The sequence below is a fragment of the Plecotus auritus genome (genome assembly GCF_963455305.1).
Source record: "Plecotus auritus genome assembly, chromosome: 13".
NCBI classification, from domain to species: Eukaryota; Metazoa; Chordata; class Mammalia; order Chiroptera; family Vespertilionidae; genus Plecotus; species Plecotus auritus.
In genome coordinates this window covers 11991383-12015657 of record NC_137779.1, presented here as the reverse complement: position 1 = coordinate 12015657, position 24275 = coordinate 11991383, and the positions used below count along the sequence as shown (strand labels likewise).

Here is a 24275-nt window from a genome sequence, read left to right as displayed (position 1 = left end):
ATGTTTCTTTTTAAATTGCCATTGTGCCTCATATGTACCGGATGGACGGACGGATGGTCAGTCAGTCACTTAGCCTTTTATATAGAGAGATATTATCTATGGCTGCCTTCACACTATGAGGGCAGAGTTGAGTAGTTGTGATAGAGAACATATGGCCCAGATTCGTGCACCAGTGGGGTCCCATATGGCCCACAAAGTGGAAAATATTTACTCTCTGGCCCTTTACAGAAAATTTTGATGATCCATGTTTTAGATTAGACTTGCAAATTTCAGGTGGTCAAATTTGACTCAGAGAATGCATATCTTCCTACAATCATTCCTTCCTTCCTTCCTTCCTTCCTTTCTTTCTTCCCCTCCCTCTCTTTTTTTCTCCCTGCCTTCCTTTCTTCTTTCTTTCCTTCCTTTCTTTTACTCTTTATTGTGGAAAAACTCAAACACACAAAAGTAAAGAGAATAAAATAATGAGCCCCATGGACCCAGTTTCAACAGCTATTCACTCATAGCCATTTCCCTCCAGCACTCCTGGATTACTTTGAAGCAAATTCAAGACATTGTATCCATTCATCTGTAAATATTTTAATTCATAGCTCTAAAAAATAAGAAATCTCTTTTTAAACATAACCACAATATCTTCTTACCTGAAAAGTTTTTAATAGTAGTTTTCTTTACATTGAGATATAATTGACATACAGCATTATATTAGTTTCAGGTGTACAACATAATGATTTGATATTTGCATATATTGCAAAATGATCACCACAGTAAGTCTAGTTACCATCCATACCACACATAGTTACATTTTTTTAATAGTAGTTTCTTAATATATTGAAACTAGAGGCCCAGTGCACGGATTCATGCACCAGTGGGGTCCCTCAACCTGGCCTGCGGGGATCGGGCCGAAACTGGCTCTCTGACATCCCCCAAGGGGTCCCAGATTGCGAGAGGGCAGTTCTCAGGTGACGTACCCCGGAATCGGGCTCCCTCATCTCCGCTTCTGGGTGCATCACCCAAGAACTGCAGCTGCCAAGTCACCACAGCTTGGCGGCTCCTGCGTTGAGCATCTGCCCCTTGGTGGTCAGTGCGCGTCATAGCTACCAGTCAGAGCATCTGCCCCCTGGTGGTCATTGCACATCATAAATACTGGTCGGACAGTCACTTAGGCTTTTATATACACTGAGTGGCCAGATTATTATGACCTCTGAATGCATAATAATCTGGCCAACTCAGTGTATATAGATATGCCAGCAATGCTTCAGTGTCCCTGAATGGCTCCTCATTTTTTTAAAATTGTTTCTTGGTCTATATCAGGACTCACACAGGTCCACACATTGGGACTTGTGAATGTGTCCCTTAAGTAGGATAACCAGCTGTCCTGGTTGGCCCTGGGCTGAGGGATACCAGATGGAAAAGTTTGGGTTATAAAGCTGGGAAGGTCTTGAGGTACAAAACTTTCTGGGCTAAAACCAGGAAAGTCCCAGGCAAACTGTGACAAATTAGTCATGCTACTTCTAATCTGTAAGCTCCCTCTTCAAACGCATTTTTTGTTTGTTTGTTTGTTTGTTGTTAATGTGGAAATAACTGGGCCATTTTTTTCTGAAGACTTTCCCCTAATTATAGCTGACTGCACCAGGGGCTGACATTGGTCTCAATATAAGCCAATATACTCGTTATTCCAGGAATTAGAATTTAGCACTGGTTGGGGAAGCACTGAGAAAGCCTACCTCGAGAGAGGGTAGAGGAGGGACCTCTCCCCTTGTGGTGGAAGCGCCCTCCTTGCTTCTGGGCTGTTCTGGATCCTTGTCCCACCCTCTGGGAAGCCCAGCTGCACTTTTTCAGCATCTCATGCAGTCTCAGGAGTGTGCTGTGCTCCTGAGCTAGGGGTCAAATCCCAGCCTCACTGCTAGCTCTGCGACCTGGGGCAAGTCACCTCACCTCCAGCTGAGATTTTGCTGATTGCATCCCCGTGGTATGGTTTACCTTGCTCCTTTGTCCCTTGTATTTCCTAGACACTGGCAGTTGGATCTAGAGGCTTGATCACGTGCAGGTTCAATGTTTTTGACAAGTCACTCAAAGGTGGTGCTGGGCGTGTCCATGACAAGGTATATAATGTACCTCTCAGTCAATTCCAAGGTGGGGTGGGGGTCAGCTGGGAGCAGGGACCAGCCTGATCATTGAGAAACCAGGTATGGCTGCCTGGGGACACCTAAACCCCCAGCCCCAGCCTGTCAGGAAACCTCAGCCAGTGTCCTCTGATAGTTAACATTCATCATTAATAATGGAAGCAGAAACCAAGAGATTTCATAGCTGTGCAAGGTAATTAAATTACTTACATGAATCTACTCACACTTGACTATTTCCACATTTCTTACCAAACATATGCCTCTCCCTCATGTGCTGCCATCCCGGGCCCTCAGCTGGGAGAATGTGGGTTGTGGAGACTCCACAAGGGCTGCCTGTCTCTGAGAAACAGCAAAGAAAATGGGGTTCCCCACCCAAGCCCCCTTCCTTGACAAATGGAAGTGCATTCTCCCACCAGAGCATAGGAGATGCAGCAGCATTTCCATTTCAATCTAAGGTGAACTGGTTTTGATCTTTTCTCCACTATGAATCATGTTTCCAAGTTTTGTTACATGAGGTGGCAGGAAGAGAAGAGGGGAACAGAAAAATTGCTTTCATTAAATTGATGCAGTTAGTACTTCTGGCAAAGAGAGAATAAGGGGGAGGGGGAGCAGGGAACATTTGAACTAAAAGGTTTGCTGACATTTTGTGCCAGGTGCTAAGGGATGGCGTTGGGGTAGAGGAAAAGAAGCTGGTTCTCCACCACCCTATACCTCTGTGTCCAGGTACCTGGTGGGGTTCCCAGAAGTAGGGGGAAAAGTTGAGGCCAGGGTGACATTTCATACCCCAAAGCAGGGATGCAAGCTTAGTTGCCCACAGGGGCCCTGCAGGTCAGCTGAATGAGCAGCACAGACACAGAGGAGGCAACAGAGATGAGTGGGGGACTGAGGCAAACTGGGACTGTGTGCCACCTGAGGAGTGGCTCCACGCGGCTAGTGAAGACTCTGGCAGTCTGGTCTTGCAGCATATTGTGTGGGCTGAAAGCACAGTCTTCACAGTCAGGCTGCCTGTCTCCAAATCCCTGCTCTGCCCACTCCTAGCTTTGTGACCTTGGGCAAATCTGTTGACCTCTCTGTGCTTCTGTTTCCTCATCTGAGAAGTGGAGATAATAACTGCACCTACTGCTCATGTGCTGAAGAGCCTCAGATATCAAACTTCATGGTTAGTGACAATTGGTAGATTAAAATCCACCATATATGCCACAGAAATTGGTAAACAAAAAAATCAAGGCCTTTTCTTTTTCACCAGATAAACCATTACCACATCACTGCACCCACATTATAGGGTTTTTATGAGGATTTTTAGACTTAGTGTGTGAAACACTTAGAACAGTACCTGGCATACTTAATACTCAGAATTTGCTGTTAGTTTTTGTTGTTGATGCTATTGTTATGCAGGGATGTGAGCCCACTGTGTCCACATTTTCCAGTACTTTTGGACAGGCTGGAAAGCTCAATCTTTATGTAAAATCTGATTTTAAATGTTGGCTCAAAAATGAACATTTTTAAACCTAAAAAACATGCAATGAAGTGCATGTGAGGACTTGGACCATAGGCCCAACATTTGCAACCCTGGATGTAGAGGGAGGGACAATGAGTGTTGTCTGATTACACCAGGCCTTTTCTCACTCCCACCTTGGCACACACCACCCTCTCTCCCTCCTCTGTCAATCAACCACCTTCTCATCCTTTGAGAGCCAGGGCCACCTCCTCCTTGAATCCATCCTCTGGCCTGTGCCCTGGGGGATAAATCACTCTTTCATTATCCCTCCTCAAATGCTGCTTGCCTTCTGCCCTTTTCCTTGGTCTCTCACGCTCTCGGTTTCTTTCTTCCTTCCTTCCTTCCTTCCTTCCTTCCTTCCTTCCTTTCTTGTTTTTTATTGATTGATTTTAGAGAGAGAGGAAGGGTAAAAGAGAAACATCAATTTGTTGTTCCACTTATTTATGCATTGATTGGTTGCTTCTTGTACCAGTATGTGCCCTGACCAGGGGTTGAACCAGCAAACCTTGGCATGGTTTATTCATCTCAGCATAGTGCTTTGTACATTGAAGGTGATAACAATTAGTAATAGTAAAATCAACATCTATTAAATGTCTGTTTGCCAGGCTGTGTGCTAAGCAATTTTATGCATTTCACTTTTCATCTTCATCATAATCCTCAGATATGGAAACAAAGGCTCAGAGAAGGCCAGTGGCTGCCCAGGACCACAAAGAAGTGGGGGGACTGGGAATGGAAACCAGGTCCCTCGACCCTGGAGCCCAACTCAGGAAACTGAGCCCGTATCCGATAACCACAGCTGGGAAGTTAGAGGTAGAGTGATGCCCCGAGTGTCTGGCTGAGGCCCTCTTGGGGCTGTCTCGAGCCTCACTCCACAGAGACATCCAGAAAGAACACTGCTATATTTAAAAGCCTGGGCATGGTGTTGCTTACATGACATTTGGGTGGCCGCCTCTCCATAAAGGGCATGCATGCTCTTTTAACTTTACTCTTCTGGGCTGGCATTTTGGAGAACTTAGGGGGTGCCTCAAGATGGGAGACTGCAGCCACCTGGGACCCCTGCAGCCCTCCCTCCAGGGGAAAGAACACCACAGCACGTGGTCAATAGAACATAGGGCAGCAAGAGCTCAGACGCCAGCTCAGAGCCACCTAACCAGCTCAGGGAGCAGCAGGTGTCGTTTGGGTCTAGCACACGGACCCCTGGACTGCCCTGCGTTTCAGAGAGTGTTTGTTTCTGGGGCAGAATGGGATGATTCTTGGCATCACTAATTTTCTGCCCACACTCCACACTCGTAATCCAGTGGCTTCTACCTTTCACATCCCCCTTGTATAACACTGACTTCTAACACTCAAAGAATCCTTTGCACAAAAATCCCAAGAATCTTTTATGGCTTGTCCAACCTCATGTCATACTTAACAGTGAACAAAGCATATCTTTTAACTGTTAGTGTCTGACACCCAAGCTGGGTCTTGGTGTCCCTACTCTCTAGATGGAGAAACTGAGGCACAGAATGGTCAAGGAAGGGATATTCATCCATTCATTCTCCCCAGGCACATCCATGAAGTGCTGGCCAGGTAGACACTGTGCCAGCTGCTTCACCCTCTGATTTGATTCTTCAGTAGCTCTTCATTGAACCCATTTTACAATTGAGAAAGCTGAGGGTTTGAAGGCTCAGCAACTTACCCAAAGTCACACAGCAGGGATGCAGACTTCAGACCTCAGTCACTCGGACCTGACTCCAAAGCCCTGGTGCTTTCCAGCCCTTCCTTGAATCCCCAGCTGCATGTGTTCCTGTGGTCTCCTCTTGCCCTCACTGACTCACCCCTTTCCTCCAGGACCCATCTTTCTTGCTCCCCACTCCCATCAGAACACCAAGCCCTGCTGGGTCTTTCTCAGCTTTGCCTACAAGTTTCTCATCACCCAAGTTGGTACAGAATTATTCAGATGCTCTAAATGGCTCCTTTTCTCCAAGCCCAGATGGACTGAGTTTGTAGGGTTTAACCAATCTGTATTTTGGTTGGAGGGCTCACATGGAGATCTTGTTGCAGTTTGGAAATGCCTTTTGCCAGCCTTGTGGGGCCTGGAAGCAGGAAGTAAGACCAGTTCAAGACACCCTCTCATCACTCCTGGTTTTCATCCAGCCCATGAAATCACTGCTTGAAGGGAGGAAGGTGTAGGGGGCTTATAGGACTCAAGAAGAGTGTGGGGGAAACAAAGCCAGGGGAAGAGTGTCGGTGTAGGCCAGGCTCACACCTGAACTTCAGGCGCATGGGGAGCCTGGGTGAACTGCTGACCCCCACCTGTCTCAACAGGAGGCTGCTACTGGGCTCCAGCTGGGTGTCAGTGGAATGTGGGCTCAGAATGGCCAGGTCCTCTTGATTTTCTAAGAGAAGCCAGCAACTTGGATCTCTTCTGTTTTTTAAATGTTGGCTCAATATATATGCACATATTTTCATGCTCACAGTGCTTTATGGAGGTATAAATTTACATACGGCAAAATGTGCAAATCTTAAGCATGTAATTTGATGAATTTTAATGGCTCAAATATTTTTAAAACACTAGAAGGTCCAAGAAAATATGTCCATGGGGTGCATCTGGCCCTGGACCCATCATTCATGACCCCAGACTAACTCACTATGTGACACATGAGCAAGATGGGATGCACATACAGGACAGTATCGCATGGGAAGGGGCCAGGCTTTTGGAGACAACCCAGCGATAATCTCATTATTCTCACCACTAAGGGCACAGGTTCTGGAGCCCAGGGTGTGAATACTAGCTCGGTCACTTGCTGTGTAACTTGGGGCAAATTACTTCACCTCTCTGATGTCTTGTTTTTCTCAACTGGTAAAATGGGGAAGCTAATGATACTGATCTCACAGGGCTGTTGTATGGATTCAATGAGTTAATGTGATAAACGCTTAGAGTAGTGCCTGAAACAGTAACTGCTTTGTACATGCTCACTACTATCTTTATTTTTTTAATTAATAGACTATTATTAGAGCTATCAAATTTAGAGACAATTTTATCAGAAAGTATAGAGCCCCCATACACTCCCTCTTTCTTCCCCCCAACATTCTATTAACATCTTGCATTATGGTACATTTGTTAGAGTTGCTAAACCAATATTGATACATTGTTATTAATGAAAGCCTGTCACTTACATGAGGGTCACTCCTTGTATTATACATTCTGTGAGTTTTGACAAATGCATAACATGAATCCACCATCACGGTATCATTCATAATTGGTTTCACTGTTGTTTTAAACCAGGAATCTTTGAGTTCTTCTGCAGAGAAATAACTGGCTGCAGCGTATGAGGAACTTCAGGTGGGCTGGTGAGAGCCCCATTCCTCACTCTCTCATTCAGGAAAACACAGCATATTCAGACACAAGAAGGGGACACTTTAGGGGTGAACCTGAGTCTGTTCTAATTTACCCAAAAGAGAAGCTACTCTCCCACTTCAGGTGGGGAGTCACAGAGATTCCAGCCCCAGATCCCCTGCTTCACGGCTGGCTCTGAGACCAAAGACCCCGTTCACAACCTACCTCAACCTCTCCCGTGTGACTTTGAGCTGCTGTGTCAGACCCACGGGACCTCTCAAACAAGGATCCTTCCTCCCTGCTCAGGGCCACCCTCTCGGAGTGTGTGGAGGCTCAGATGCACAGATTCCTGTGAAAGGTCTTTGCAAATTATAAAAAGCTTTAGATTAAAATTGGAAGCTGTATGAATATGATCCATTTTTCAGAAAAACCAAGCTGTTGTCAAAGTGGGCCTGGCCTTCAGAGGCTGAGCCACAGGAAGTTGGTTGCAAGCAGGACTCCATGGCAATCGCCTGTGGTTTGTCCCTCTGGAGTAAGGTAGCCAGAAAGTCAGACACACAGCAAGAGCCCCCTTCGGCTGGAACATCAAGTTCCAAGCTGGGGCCCCCATTCCTGGGTTGTTTCTACTCCCAGAGCCTGCCGGCCAAATGCCAGTCAGCATGGAGCCATGGTCGTGGTATCAGCAGCTCTCAAAAAGGGGGAGTAGACACGGATGCTTCCACCGCCCATGAGAATTCATCTTAATCATCCAGTTTCATACACTGGCCACACCCTGGGAAGGACAGGAAACATAACTTCTGTCCTGCCCTCATACGTATACAGCCTTGATAGCTTTTTAGCTCATTATATGAGCATATGGTTGATTTTTTTTTTTTAAGGCAAAATTTATTTGTAAAGCACTAGAGAAAGCCTCCCTTCCCTTTTATGCCGGGAGCCCTCAGAAGAAAAGTGAAATTGTGTATTTGCTGCTAAAAAAAGCCCTGGCTTATACAATTTTAACAATAGAAAAATGATCTTTGTGCTTCAGTGCATGGATGCTTAAAGGAAAACAGGCAGTCTGTTCAGGTGGCTGGTGAATTACAAATGAGTGGCTCGCCTTTGTTTTGAGTGACAAGCAATTTAAATGCAGTCTTACATAGAGGCCTGGAAATTCTTTTTCCCAGAAGAGAGCAAGCAAGAGGAAAAGAAAAAATAGAGGGGAAAAGGGGGAGGAGGGGGCTTCCTTTTTGAACTGAGAGATATTATTTGCCACTGAGCGGAGGTGAGAAGTTAGAACTTCATTTGATAATTATAAAATCAGTGGTTTGTGATTGGACATAATTGATGATTATACTGTTGCTAATAGCAGGCCTGCCAGCCTGCGCTTGTGGGACATTTCATTTTTGCGCTGCTTCCAAGCTGTGAAAGCCAGCCCAGTGTGGGGTGCTGCTCACAAGATCTCAGGGAACCTGACATAAATGCATTTGGGGGCCTGTATTATGTTGGATAAAACGTGTTCATTAATGCCGACATTTGAAAACACTTTGTGCTGTGCCTTATTTTCAGCCTGGGAATAATTATAAATATTAGAATAAAATTGCACGGTGTTTTTCTCCCCTGCCTCATGGTCTCCCCACAGATCCACCCTCGGTCTGAGCCTGGGTGGGTCTGCTGGGAGAGCATGAGGCAGAGGAAAAAAAAGCCTTGCACTGTCTTTGATTAAAACCTCAGTGGGGTGGGGATTGATGTGTGGGGAGGTGTGTGTCTGTCTGCCTGTCTGCTTGGGGAACTTAGAATTATTGCACAACTAGCTGGAAGGGGACTCAAGCCCAGCATTTCACTTTACAGATGAGGAAACTAAGGCTCAGAAAGGGGGTGTGACTTGCCTAATGGTGAATAGGGATGCGAAACCCCAGCTGAATCCAGACCCGTGTCTGCCCACTCCAGGTCCAGCTTTTCCTGTTTCCTAGCCTGCTATTAGCTTCCTGGATGGAGACAAGTGCCCAGGACCTGTGGGCAGATCCTGGGCTTTGTCCCCTCCCCACTAACCATGGGTTCCTCAGCTACTCCATCAGAGAGCTTGCAAGAGGCCTCCACAGAGCCTCCAAGATTGCAGCTTAGTTTGGGCTACTTGGAGGGTGTCACTCTGTCATCCTCTTGACGTGGGGTTTTACTAAAGTTTGTAGTTCGGAAAGGTTAGTTCATATAGCCACTTAACTTCCTTCCTTATGGTATTTGCTTATTCAGTCACTGTTGATTTAGTGCCCACTCCTGACCTGTCCTGTCCTGGACTCTGATAGAGTGGGAAAATCGTAACAGTGGCTATTCAAGAACATCCAGTTGTTCATGCCCCAGACCATGGTGTCTCCTTGACTCCCTCTTCCTCTGTGCCTCGTATCTTCATCTGTTAAATTGGAGTAACAACCACCCCCCACCAAAGTTTTGTGAGGATTAAATGAGTTAATACATGTCCAACACTTAGCACAGTGCCTGACAGAGTCACTGTTATTATTTTTATACTAGAGGCCCAATGTACGAAATTCATGCATGGGTAGGGTCCCTAGGCCTGGCGAGCAATCCAGCTGCTGGCTGGGGCCTTCCTTCCTTACATGCCGCCCCCTGGTGGTCAGCACATGTCATAGCGAGCAATTGAACTCCCAGTCTCCCGGTCAAACTCCCGAGGGGACACTTTGCATATTAGCCTTTTATATAGAGAGATTTTTTTTATTGATTTCAGAGAGGAAAGGAGAGAGATGGAAACATCAATGATGAGATAGAAATATTGATTAGCTGCCTCCTGCATGCCCCATACTGGGGATCGAGCCTGCAACCTGGGCATGTGCCCTGACCAGGAATCGAACTGTGCCTCCTGGTTCATAGGTCAACGCTCAACCACTGAGCCATGCTGGCCGGGCAGTCACTGGTATTATTATTAATAATAATAACAAGGTCAATATCCCATTTCACCTCGTATGAAATCAGGTAAAATCAGAATATTACTATGAGGAAAAGCGATTTACCGCTTAGAGTCAGATGTGAGCCTTCTGGATAATCTAGCCAAACCTCCCCATGTGCAGGTCTCCCTGAGTACTTCAGAGCCTCACAAATAGCTGGTTATGTACTTGGACGCCTCTTCTGATGGGGAGCTCAGTACCTCATAATGAGAATCCATTCTGAGAATTTAGAACTTTCTAAGACTGAGTGTCCTTGAAATTTCCACCCTCTCTCCCCACCCCTGGCTCACCCCCACCTCTTGAATATTTACAGCCCAGGATACACCCTATTCCTCTCAACAAAATAGCCTGAAATATCTTCAGCTAGTTGTAGATTGCTCTTGTAGTGTGTGTCCCCAAGTCTGCTGCCCTCCATGTCTGTGCCTCCCTTATTCTCCACAACCCCCTCCTTCTCTGTGCTCTCCTCAATGTCCATGAACCCCCAAGTTGTCTGAATCCCCTGCTTTCCATACCCTCTCGCTCCTACCCCTCACTATCCATGCCAGGTTCCTCCTTTTGTCTCCCCTAATTCTTCTTGCCCCACTTTGTTGCCCAGGTATGTATACCCCAGAGGGGATCCAGGCTTCAGAAGGTGTTAGGATGCCCCCTGCTGATTCCTTTTCTTGCAGATCTCATTTCTTCTGTCTCCTCCTCAGAGCTGCTGATTCTGAGACCCTCTGAGCACCCGTCTCCTCTCAACTGCCCATCAGTCTTTAGTGTCTTCCAGAATCCTGCTGTATCAGATCCCTCATCTCCCAGAACCACCACGCCTCACCATCCCTAGAGCCCAGGACCCCATGGTAAAGGGAAGCTGTCCTCAAAGTGTGTTCCTCAGAATGCAAGTTTCCAGGTTTATTTTCTGAAGTAAAAAGTTCTGTGGCCAAATGCATTTGGGAAGACACTGGGCTAAGCCAAGGTGAAGGGGATTTTTTCCTGCAGCTCTTGTCCAAGCGTCCAGTGTGTTGATATATTTCGTATACGTCCACTCAGAAAGCACATGCAGACTTGATCAAAGATTCCTCTTTCACACCTGTTGGGCTGTGTGACACACTTTGAGAAGATGGGTTTTCTGGTTGCAAGTGAGGGCCCTGGAATGAGAGGATTCTGGACTCAGATCCACCTCTGCCACTAACTAGTTCTTTCATCTTGGCCAAGTGACTTGGTTTCCCTGAACCTCAGTTTCTTCCTCTGTAGAATCGGGACAGTAATGGTACTCATGTCTTAGAGTTGTTGGGGAGATTCCAAAGATACAGCACTGAGCACAGAATGAGAGTTCTGTTTCCGAAAGCTCTGACCATTCTTTGTAAAGATCTCGGCATGGAGCAGTTCTCAGTAGCCAGGAGATGTCACCGCTATCTCAGACAGTCATCATGGAAGCCCACATTTACCTAGCTTAATCACCTGATAGACAAAAGCCAGGCAGCTAGAACAGGCTTTTGCCTCTTCTCTGGCTTACCCGGTTCTGCACCTGTTATTTTCATACTTGGGGGGAACCAAACACATTTTCACCCCTTCTATCACAGCAGGTGGTGTAAATGCCACTTGCTCCGTCAGACACTAAGCTATTTCTGATGGCGACCTTCTTGGTGTCTGTAGCTGGCCGCCACCTCCTCCTCCTCCACTTCTTCCTCCTCCTTCCCCAGATGGCCTTCAGAGATCTGCCTGTCACAAACCAAATCTGTCATTGTGAATACTTTTCTCCCACCCTTCTGCACAGTAGGACCCAGCCATGAGGCAGAAACACGTGGCCTTTTATTTATGCCGTGCTCACCTGTTCTGGGCACATGAGTGAAATGCATTCGAGCTGCAGACCTTGGAAAAGACATACTATATGGTTGGAAGAAGAATTATCTGATTTATTATAAAATTTTTTGCCAACTTCCATGGGACTCTTTGCCACATGTTAGCTCATTCCTTTCCAATAGCTTCTTAGGCAGATGGAAATTTTTCTTCCCACCTGATGGATGAGCAAGCTGAGGCCAGGTGATGCTTGATGACATTTAGGCCCAGCACTAGATTGGGCTATGAACCATCAGAACTGGCTTTCTGGAAACAGAAAAGGTCATTGCTCTAAAACAAGGCTGAACAAGTTAGGACATCCAAATGACTACTGTCTTCAGGACTCATATTTACTATGGGAAGCTCTAAACTTGAACCAGTTCAAACTGGATGCCAGTCAGGATGTTTTCTGATCTCTGCTTTTGAAAATACTGTCCAGCCATTTAGAGAACCTCTAAATGAGGGATCAGCAAACATTTTCTGCAAAGGGCCAGGCAGTAAATATTTTTAACTTTGCAGTCGGGGTGTCTGTCACAACTATTTAACTCAGCCATTGTAGCATGAAAGCAGCCAATACATAAAAGAATGGCTGTCACTGTGTTCCAATAAAACTTTATTTATACAAACAGAGGAAAGGCCATAGAGTGCCAACTCTTGATCTACACAAGTACTGTCCAGTTTAAATATAAAGTAAGCCATACTCTTTTCTAATAGCTACATTTTTAAAAGTATAGAGAAACAGATGAATTTAATTTTAACAATATATTTTAACTCATTATGTCCAAAATATTATCATTTTCAACATAAAATCATTGTAAAATTTATTGAGATATTATGTAATCCTTTTTACATTCCAAGACTTAGAAATTCCATATGTTACAGCTCATCTGAATTTGAAATAGTCACATTTCAGGTGCTCAGTGGCCATTGTGCTAGTGGCTACTGTATGGACAGCACAGCTCTAGTAGGGAGACCCACAAGGAGGCAGTCACATATAAACAATGCACCATTACAAAGAGATAAGAACCATCAATGAAAGTAGAGGGTGCTGTAGGCAGAGACAGGGAAACATTAAAGAAACCTTCTAGCATTTCCCCCCACTTCCACCCAGGGTTCCTTTTTAGAAGTCCATGGAACATTCTAATGCCTTTCCCCAAACCCCAGCCACCACATGTGCTCAGAGTGACGACTGTAAAATGAAGCATTCAGACTTTCCACTGACTACTCTGATAACTCCCCATGCAGGGATCAGGAGATGAATTGCTTCCATTTCTCATGGCTTTTCTTGGGCTCCAGGTGGGCAGCACAGCAGCCCTTGACTTGGTACAGCCATAGATAACAGCATCCACGGGGGGGTCCGAGTGACTGTCTCTGTTGGCTGGGAGGGTTTTTCTATCCAGGAGAAAGGGGCCAGTGTCTGGATTCAGAACGGTAATTTGAACCTCCAGACCTGTGTGACTCTTGCTCTACCATTTACTAACTGGGTAATCTTAGGCCAGTCACTTAACCTCCTTGAGCCTTGGTTTTCTCTTCTGTACAATGGAGATAATGACAGCAGCTACCTTCAGTGATTGGTATGTCTATGGAGAGAGATGATCATGAATAGTAAGAGCATATGGCACATATGAATATTACATTTATTGTTATTAATATTATTGGCCCATCAGGAATGCTTCCCCCCAAAAAATCTGAATTATTTGCCCCCTCACATTACTCTGGGGGCCCCAGTGTTTGCATCACCTCCTCCCATGTTGTGGTTCCTCTTGGGTGTAGCTGTGTCTCCCACTTAGTTGTGATTCCCCAAAGCAGGAACTGTGTCTTGTCCATCTCAGCAAGAATAAAAATCTGCCCATACTTGGTGATTTCCCCTTTGCCTAGATTCTAGAACATTCTTTCTGTCCACCATCTTCCCCTTCTTGAAGAGATAGGTCCGGATGTTCCACCCACCAAACTGGGTCAGCCTCCCCCACTTGCACATACTCAAGGCCTGTTTTAAGCATTTAGCTCTTGTAATTAATTATCTGGAGAATCTGCCATAATGTCAGTCTCCCCAGTGGGAGTCCCATATGGGTGGGGCTTGAGTCAGCCTCATTCATCACTGAGTTCTCAGCCCATAGTGCTTGGCACAGAGCAGGTGCTCAAGAAATGTTTGTTGAATGAATGAGAGTACTCTCATTCACTCTGGAATGCAAAAGATCAGAGACTGTTCTCATAATAACAAGAGAGCTTAAGTAGTTTTTGTAACTGACTTTTTAAAAATCACTTGCTCAACATCCACCATACATTTCTCTCTACCCCCTCTTAAATAACGAATTCAATATGGATCTTGTAAATCCTTCAAGCTGCGCTGTCCAATAAAAATGCAGTGAGATCCACGGATATATTTTTATATTTTGCATTACCTACATTTTTAGGAAGTAAAAGAAAACAGGTAACATGAATAATAATAAGTAGGTTTTATTTATTTGTAGCCTTGCGTGGAGGCCTAGGCCGGCAAGGACAGGCGGAAAGCTTGGCTTCCTCCATTGCCGGGGAAACCCAAGCCTCCCTCCTGCTCTCTTTGGCCGTAGCCATCTTGGTTGGGTTTGTTTGCATATTTGCTCCTGATTGGCTGGTGGGCGTGGCTTGTGGGTGTGGTGGAGGTATGGTCAATTTGCATATTACTCTTTTATTAGATAGTATGATATCCAGAATGTTATTTCAACATGTAATCAGTATAAAAAATGCCAATAAACTGTAGTAAATTCTGTTTTTTCATAGTAAGTATTTAAAATCCAGTGTGTATTTTGTACTCACAGCACATCTCGATTTGGACTCATCACATATCAAGTGCTCAGTAGCCGCATGAGGCTTATGGCTACCATTTTGGAAGCCTTAGAGGAGCCACTATGGCTTTCTAATTCTTCCCAAAGTGCACTGCTGCATGTGGAGGTGCTCTCCATAGGAGACCAGAGATGAACACAACTGAGGTTCACCCAGCACTGGGCAGAGCCTGTCCCCATAATAGGCAAGAAGGAAGGGGTTGGTCATACCAAGAGGTGACATATTATGGGGCTTAATACATGCCAGGAGTCTTGCACAGGACTTTACGTGTGTTAAATCATTTGATCCTCTTGCAACCATTTGAGGAAGGTTGTCATATTATTATCCCCATTTTACACCTGGGGAAGTAGAGGTACAGGGATTTAAGTGTCCTACCTGTCAAAGGATACACAGATAGTAAATGATAGAACCGGGATTTGAACCCAGGTGGCCTGTCTCCAGGACCTGTGCCTCAGTTGGCCTCTGTGTGAATGGACTGTCTCAGAATTGGCCTCAGTCATTTCTCTAGGATGGTGTCAGACAGGACCCAAGTGGGTGCAACCCACTTGAATTTGTTCTTTCAACAAATTGTGTTGAACACCCTCTGTGCACCAGACAGTGTGTTCCCAGAGGGAAGGAATTCAATAACAAACACCCTCTTAGTTGGCATCATTGGGATTCATAAGAAAAGCCCAACTCTGAAAGAGGGTGATTGACAAGTAGATGCTCTGATAGATTCATCGTTTAGGACAGCGAGGTGGTCAGTGAGGTCTGAAAGGTTGGCGACCGCTGGTTTAGGAAGTTGGCACCAGTCAGAGAAGTATGCCAGGGAGAATAAATCTGTTCCAGTCCAAAGGGAGATACCCGTCCCAGAATGTCCTTGAGGAGGGTAGGGATGGTAGCACATGGGTACCAGGAGCTCATATGCAGTCAAGAAGCGTTTATTGAGTGCCTTTGGTATACCAGGAACTATTTCATATAACTCTGTCACCCTTGACATTTATTGAAGCTATTTGCTATCTTACTAGAAATTTAATGATTTCTCTGTATTTTCAGTGGCAAATATTCCCCAAGTGTACCTCCCCTTTCCTCAAAACATGGGTCATGTTTGAATATCCAGTGTAGCCTTTTAATAATAAGAAGAAGAATAGTAACTGTAAATAAGCTACTATGTGCCCTGTGCCAATAGCCGCTTATATGCAGCTTCATTTAATCCTCACAACAGGCCCAGGAAGTAGGTTCTATTACTTACTCCCATTTTACAGATGAGGAAACTGAGGGTCAGAGAGGGCCAGTGACTTGCCCAAGGTTACACAGCCAGAATGCAGTAGAGCTGGGATGTGAACCTGAATTTTCTAACTCCATACTTTTAACCTTCATTTTCCCTCTCCCACCTCCCATCCCATGCTTGCACAGGTAAAAAATGATCAAATTTGCTTGTAGACTCATATACCATGGTTACACATGACTTTTTCTTTTGTTTTCAAAGGTGGTGGCCCTTAGTAAAAGAAGTCAGGAAGCTGAGGCTGCTTTCTTGAGTGTTTACAAGCAATTAATTGAAACACCAGGTAAGAAATGCTTGGGCTCCATAATTAAAGAATTAATTAGAGGAAACAGCCATTACACAGGGGCCTCCTCATGGTAGGGTATGGGGACAAGCTGACTCCTGGGCAAGTTCATGCCTTCCATGGGTGGGAATTATAGCGGGGGGTGGGTTCTGTGCCCAGTCTGGTGTGACATCCCCACATGGCTCCTCCATCTTCCCCCACTTCCTTCTAATATCAACCAGAGAGCTTTGGGGGGCTCCTGGCAAGGTCTCCCACCTGTACTTTCTTGGGAAGCCAAGAAGCCTGTCTTGCCCCACAGAGGACAAATGGCACCAAGTGCTTTCTGCCAGCAGAGTGTGCTGAAAGAAAGACCTCAAAAGTTTCCTCCGACATGGTACAGCGAACCTCAAAAATTTGATGTAGAGCAAAAGCCAAACCCAAAAGAACATGTACTATATTGCTCTATTTACATAAAACCTGAAGACAGACAAAAATTAGCCTGTCAGCACTATTCACAGTGGCCAAAATGGGGAAGCAACCCAAATGTCCATCGATGGATAAATGGATAAACAAATATGCTCTATCTATTCAATGGACTATGATTCAGTAATAAAAAGAATAACACACTGACACATGCTGCAATGTGGATGAGCCTCAAAAACATGATCCTGGGTGAAATAAGCCAATCATGAAAGGCCACATAGTATAGGATTCCATTTATATGAAGTGTCCAAAATAGGTAAATCTATAGAGGCAGATTTGATCAGATGGATGATTACCAGGGCCTGGGGGCAGGGAGGAGGGAATGGTGAGTGAGTGCTTAATGGGACCAGGTTTCCTTTTAAGGGTATAACAATGTTTTGGGACTAGATAAAGGTGGTGGTGTACTAATGCCACTGAATTGTACACTTTTAAATGGATACTTTTATGTTATAGGAATTTCACCTCAATTTAAAAAACATTAACCTGTGTTGTTAGACAGTGAGTGGCAACAGTTCTTGGGAGGAGCCTCTGTGGGCTGGAGGTGCTGTTTCTTGATATACTTCTATAAGTTGGACTTATAAAAAATGGCCCATCCTTTGCCACCGTCTCATTTATTGACTCAGAAAAGGGAGCCTAGAAAGGTGTAGTGATTTGCTTAACAGTGGTGGAGCTGTGAGGAGATCCCAATGCACTAACTCCCTCTACTCAGAGAGCCCCCTGACCTTTCCCACGTCCTTCCATGCAGCTGCAGGAATCAGTGCTGTGGGGATTGATTGGCGGTTGATTGAAGAGGAAAGTGAGATCCCAGTGTAAGCCAAGCCATGGAGAAGGCAGAGTCATTTACATTTGAAATAAAAATTGTTTGTGAGATCTTTGTATTTAGGATGGGAACGGTCCTCGTTTCACCTGCCTTGGGCAACTTTAGAAAGTATCCTTCCAAAATTCATGGCCACCCTGAACCTCAGAATGTCACCTTATTTGGAAGCAGGGTCTTTGCAGGTGTAGTTAGTGAAGGACTTCTAGATAAGATCATCCTGGAATTAGGGTGGGTTTGTGGCCACATCACTCCAGTCTCTGCCTCTGTCTTCACATGGGCTTCTTCTCTCTTTGTCTCTGTGTCCCAGAAACCCCCTCCTTTCTCTAATAAGAATTTGGGGTCATTGGATTTAGGGCTCACCAAGACGATCTCATCTCAAGATCTTTAACTTCATTACATTTGCAAAGACCCTTTTTCCAAATAAGGTCACATTCACAGGTTCCAGGGTTTAGGACATGGACATATGTTTGGGGGCCACCATTCAGCCCACTACAGAGGCATCTGCAGCCTTGACCCCCTCTGCCCCAGTCCTATGCTCTGCCCTGATTCTGCTCTCAGGAAGACAGCATGACCATGTGGGCTTTCTCAATGAGAATGCTTTGGTGATGAGAATGGCTAGAGCTAGACAGCACAGCCCCCCCCCCCCCAGGGCTCTGAGCCCCCCTCACTCTCACTTCCAGATGGCATGGCCCTGAAGTGTGAGGCTGAAATAGCCATGTGTCTGCAGCCCCTGAGGACCACACCAGATATGTCCAAGAAGCCCTTTGCAGCTTTCTGTTTATAATGTCTTCACCCTCATCAGAGTTATTCGGAAACATTTTGAAAAAATATACCCTCTTATTTCGCACTCTTTTCAATTTTTCAAGACCCACAGTCTCAACAACATATGACATTGGAGGATGACTCAGTATAGAGCCCAAAGGTGCCTCCTAGGAGTCCTCACGCCAGGCTCCTTCACTGCGCCCATAGTACCTCATCTATAGCACCAGGGAGCAGCACTGATACAGGCTTGTGTTTCCTGGCTGTACCACTTACTCACTGGGTGACTGCGGATGAATTAATTCACCTCCCTGAGCTTCAGTCTCCTCTTCTATAGATTGGGAATAACATGAGAACCTACCTCATACAGTTGTGGGAGGCTTCAGCAAGCATGGCACATAGGGGTACTTTGCTAAGTGACACCTACTATCATATATGTGTGTGTGTGTGTGTGTGTGTGTGTGTGTGTGTGTGTGTGTGTGTGTGTGTATTTATATCTGGCTTCCCTTGGAGAAGTAAAATTCTCCAAGCCTGCGACTGAATCATACTAAATTTATAACCCAGAACACCGTACATAGTAGGCACCTAATAACTGTTTGGTGAATGAATTAGAAATACAACTCAGATGCAAAAAGGGGAGGAAGGGTTATTTGAACAAAAAGCCCTCTGCCTGTCGTGTGTTTATTTACTCAGATAGCATTTATTGAGTGCCTGCTGTGTGCCTGGCACTTGGAAGACACTGGGAACATGACCATGAGCTCACTGATGCAGACGGGAGCCCAGCCCTCAGGGAGCTTGCATTCTGGTGGCAGAGGTGACCAGATCATCGCTCGAACAACCAGCCTGCTGTCATAAACCAGGGGAATGCCAACGACTCTAGTGCTTGGGGGTGAGAAGGAGATTACAGCCCCCACTTGAAAAGGTCTCATTTCTGGGGTTCATTATGGGACCCTCATCTTTCTGGAGATACGGCTGTTCTTTGTGTTTGTTTGTTTTTTTAATGTATTTTATTGATATTTTACAGAGAGGAAGGGAGAGGGATAGAGAGCTAGAAACATCGATGAGAGAGGAACATCGATCAGCTGCCTCCTGCACACCTCCCACTGGGGATGTGCCGCAACCAAGGTACATGCCCTTGACTGGAATCGAACCCGGGACCCTTCAGTCTGCAGGCCGACGCTCTATCCACTGAGCCACACGGGTTTCGGCGAGATACGGCTGTTAACACAATCACAGGGCCAGGATTGCAGTGCCAACTGGGGGGCCTTCAGAGACCCCAAGACAGGCAGGAACTTCCGAGAAGGTCCTTGTGCCCTCTCACCCTCTCCCCAAAGGGTTGTTCCCAGCCTGGTGCTGACTCCACGCATCTGATTTCCCAGCTCCCTCCCCGGAAATGGAGGGGCAGGGGAAACGTATGTCCCCAGCTGTCACCAAGTTAGAGAATGAGGAGCCTTAACTGATGGAGATGTACCATACGAACAGCCCCTTTAGGGGCTTTAATTCATTCTGAGACATTTAAGAATAACAAAATGTTTTAATGATTTCTTGGGGGAATTAGGAAGACATATTTTTGTTCTCATTAAATTTTATCCGCAGACACAAGAACCAAATGTCAGATGTGTTTTTGGTGCTCAGAGCTACCCTGCTCGCTGTCTTCCCCACACACACGGCCCCAACCCCCTCCATAAAAATAACACTCCTGGAAAATTTGCCAGGATATGCACTCTCCTGTTTTTATATTTCTTGACAGGCAAATTATTTGTGGAAATACTCCCCCCCACTCCCCGCAAAACCACACAAGTCCTGATTCAACATTTTTGTTTTGAATGACTGCTGCCAACGCAAATCTTTGGCAGAGAATGCGATATAGTGTGATTGCTCAGCAAGTATTTTGATAAGTGTGCAGCCTGTATGTCTGTAATTATGAAAGAAGACCGTAAATCTTTTGGATATTGTTCACACAGATGTGGCGTGAAGTGAGAGAAAAAAAAGCAGTAAAACGTGTTAAAAGCATAATTAATGTCATTGTTGTGGAGGATGATTTGATTTAAACCTTTCTGACTTCTGGATCCATGACGGCTGATTTCTTTATCACGCTCATAGAGTCACTAGGAACCGACCCAGCTTCAGGAAGCTAACTTGTTAACTAAGTGATTAGTTAAAAGCAAAAAAAGAAAAGAATCAAAATAAGCAAAGAGCGAGTAAGAGGGAGGCTGAAGAGATAAGATGACAGGGGTGAGGGCCCCAAAATGTGTTTTCTGCTTTAGTTTGGTTTTTAAAAGTCTGATGCAGGCCCGTACATAGTAGGCACCTAATAACTGTTTGGTGAATGAATAACTGTCTTGGCTCAGTGGATAGAGCGTTGGCCTGCGGACTGAAGGGTCCCAGGTTCAATTCCGGCCAAGGGGGGATGTACCTTGGTTGCAGGCACATCCCCAGTAGGGGGTGTGCAGGAGGCAGCTGATCAATGTTTCTCTCTCATCAATGTTTCTAGCTTTCTATCCCTCTTTCTTCCTCTCTGTAAAAAACTCAATTATATATATATATATATATATATATATATATATATATATATATATATATATTTTTTTTTTTTTTTTTTTTAAGACCCTATTTAAAAAATGAAAATCTGATGCGGGAGATGGCATCATTTCTCTCCCTGCTCCTCCTCAGGAGGCAAAAAGCTGGTCAGCTTAGGAGCTTGAGCTACAGCAGCAGACACAAGTGGTGGACTGTCAGCTTGGTGTTTTCGAGCTGTGTGACCTTGGACAGGGCCTGAACCTCTCTGAGCTCTAGTTTCTGTGTCTTTAGCCAAGGGATATGTTGACCTGAGGATTTGATAAGCTGTGCATGAAAGTATTTGGAGGGTTTAGTAATCAGTAGCCCATTGCAACACTGACATCAGGGGATAAATTACAGAGTCACAAGTGTTTGCTGTTGATTTCACAAAGTTCTGTCAGTTGTTACAGATGTGAAGTGAGCTGTTTAGCCAACAGGGTTATTGAGTCTATGGAATAGGAAAATTCTTTATGATATTTAGGGATTTAAAAATTTTTTCTCCCGTATGCACACTGTCAAATCAGAAAATACAGAAAAGTAGAAAGGAGAGAAAACTACCTACTAGAAAAGCAGTGGGACTATTTTGTTGCTTTTCTTTCTGACCTTTTTTCCCCCACGTACTTTTTCAAAATGGTCATTCATTCTACATGAACCATTTGCATCCTATTTCCTTTCACCCACCACGAGCACCGTTTCCCCCTGTGTGATTAAAAATCTGAGTAACTCTGTTTCATTGTGTGTCACACTCTCTTGTGTGGCTGTGCTGTAACTTACTGAACCCCCTCTCCAACACTGGGCATTTAGGGTGCTCAGGCACACACAACTTATTGGTATTGTGCTATAGTTCACAGGACAAGGAAGAAAACTTGGGAAGGAAAATATATTGTAGCCATGTATTGACCACAACCTCAGGATCAGTGGTCAGAGAGAATACGAATTTTTTTCTCTTTGATTTATTTTGCACTCCTTTCACTTATTAGTTACAGTAAATATTTTTTGTATGTTTATGAACCACTCATATTTATTCCTTTGTGAATCACTGGTTCATGTATCCTTAGCCCATTTTTCTATCAGAGAGATCTTGTATTGATTTGTAGATGCTCTTCATATATTAGGGATATTAACCTTTGTCCTGGTAAATGTATTTTCTATTTCCTCTCCTGGTTTGCCTTTTGTTTATAATGTCTCTTGTATGTGGTGCATAGTAGGCATTCAAAAAATGTTTGTGAACAGTAGAGAATTTTACTAAACCTTTGCTTTATGGCTTCTGGATTTCATGTCATATTTTAAAAGCCTCTTTTTAGCTCAAGGTTATAGGTTTATTTAGTACTTTTATGATCTTAACTTTTAAAAATTTGAATCTCTGAACCATCTGAAATACATGTTAGTGGAAGTGGAGAGGAAGGTTAAGAATTTAGCTTTGCCTGTGTCTCAGATGACTAGTTCTGCTGCCACCTAGTGGATAAGCCACCTTCACAGGTATAGGAAATAGATTTTAGTATAATGAGAAACTGCCTCTGCCTGTCCTTCTCCTTCCCTTCCTCCCCACAGATGCCTCTGCTTGGTTAGTAGTGTAGGGTCAGGGGAACACCAAAGGGTAACATAAAAGACTACTTAACCCATAAAAAGGAAAAGCTTAATGTAACTGTCTACCTCCCTGAGCCTCTAATTCTCCATCTGGAAAAGCATACTTACCTCCTGGTACCTCTGGGAGGATTAAACCAGGTGAAAAGTGTGAAGTCCTTAGCTGAGTGTCTGGCACATAGTAAATGCTCAGTAAACAGTGGTTGTCATTGTTATTGTTGCTGTTACTATTACCATCAGCATCCAGTGCCAAGAAAGAAGGCCTCTCTGTGCATGCTTAAGCCAGGAGACCTCCTGAAACAACCAGCCCTGGCAATGGAGGGAAGAAAAGGTGGGCGGACATACGTATAGCTCACAGCTTGTATAAGGGACCGCACCCCCTCTGCTATTGTAAAACTAAGATTAAAGGATCAAAGTTATTCTCACTGCCACTGTCACCATCGATAGCCTGAGCCTGCCACCCACACAGGAGCCTGGAGCCGGGGCCCAGATGGAAGAAGACTTCTGTCTCGAAGTATTTTGGAGGTGCGCATGCATACTTCTGCATATATGTGTTTCTAAACAGCCTTTCGGACAGCCTTTACGGTTCCAGCTTTCCTAAAAAAGCTCCAAAAGCCACTTTCCCTCAGATGGAAACAGTGGGAGGAATGGGACGGCTTCTCCTAGATTCCTGATTCTCCCCCCACCCTCCAAACCCATAGACCCTTTTCAAAAAACACCAACAGCATCAACTAGTGGTGGAAAGTGGAATAGATGATGTTTTACCCATCTCATCCGACAATGCCTTTGGAAAATCTGCTGTGGTATTAAAATATTACAAATTCGTTGGCAGTATTCTCTAGGGGTTTAGATCCAATGTAACCAAAATGAATTAGTCATTTTATTAAGCAGTTTATGCACAGAGAGCAGGTTGATGGCTGTAAGACAAGGCACTCTGCCTCCTGACGGTGTTCCCCTTCCCGCACCCCCGCCAGGACCCACCACCTCAATGGTTCCTGCTTGATCTTTCATGTCTGCCAACGTGCTCAATTAATCCATGTCTGACTTGGGGTTCCCTGTTTTGGCAGTTTTATTAAGGCTGGATCTCAGGTCGTTGGATTCCCTCTGCACTGCCCTTGTCTATATGTGGACTGTCTGTATGTTGCAAGAGTGAGGCAGGGGAAATTTAAGTCCCCCCTCACGGCTCTGGGCAGCTGCAGGTGTTGGCCGAACGGTTTCCAGTGGAAATGCTGAGCCCGGCAGAAACCTGGGCATCCCTGGCTCCAGGGGTGTTCTGTCACTCTGGCACAAGGGCATGAGGTTTGCCAGACACCAGAGGGGCACACGGGGAGACTGGGGAACTTGACAGGACCCAGCACTTCCCCAAGCGGGGTCACTTGACATAGGGAGTAGCCTCAGTGTACCTGGCGCAGCACTAAAACTTGGAACACATTGTGTGCCTAGTGTCACCTTTCTGCTTCCTTCCTGCACCTTCAAAGCCAGCATAAGGCCTTCACTCTCTCTCTGACTCTAACCTCCCTCATCTGCAACCTTGATTCCCTCCTCCACGTAACATACCATATTCACAGGTTCTGAGAGTTAGTATGGGACATCTTGGGGGTGGGGGCATTATTCTGCCCCCAACAGAGACACCTCAAAGGAGGACTGAGGATTGAAAGCAAGATTTCCCAGACCCCTATAGACATCAGGTTCTCTGAGAAACCTCTTCCAAACATGTTAAAGATCTTTTGTCATTTCTCTTTGTGTTTGTAAGAGCAGCTAGTGACATTCAGCTGATGTGTCGAACAATACCATTAGACAGAGTAAGTGGGAAGCACTTGGATTTGCCAGCCACCACGGCCGAGCATTTTGCATACATATAATTTGCTAGAACGTTCCAGTCTTCTGGATGCTAGTAATTTTTTCCCTCCCTGACCCAATCCCCAACAATGTAGCTCTGGGCTCTGTGAACTTCTCCCAGATGGGGGAAGTGGGAAGAAGTGAGTTTAACCATACCCTGTCACATCTGGGAATTCCACACTGCTGGGGAGGAA

The 24275-nt window shown here is 45.2% G+C and overlaps 1 protein-coding gene across 4 annotated transcripts in view; it reads left to right on the top strand.

Annotated features, from left to right (window-relative positions):
• The window catches only part of CUX2 (cut like homeobox 2), a 214263-nt gene that overhangs the window by 151759 nt on the left and 38229 nt on the right, over positions 1–24275 (top strand). For all 4 annotated transcript variants that reach the window (XM_080650336.1, XM_080650335.1, XM_080650334.1 and 1 more), the window contains one exon: positions 15983–16061. In XM_080650336.1, the coding sequence (XP_080506462.1) occupies positions 15983–16061 (79 nt within the window). The remainder of the gene's footprint in view (positions 1–15982; positions 16062–24275) is intronic.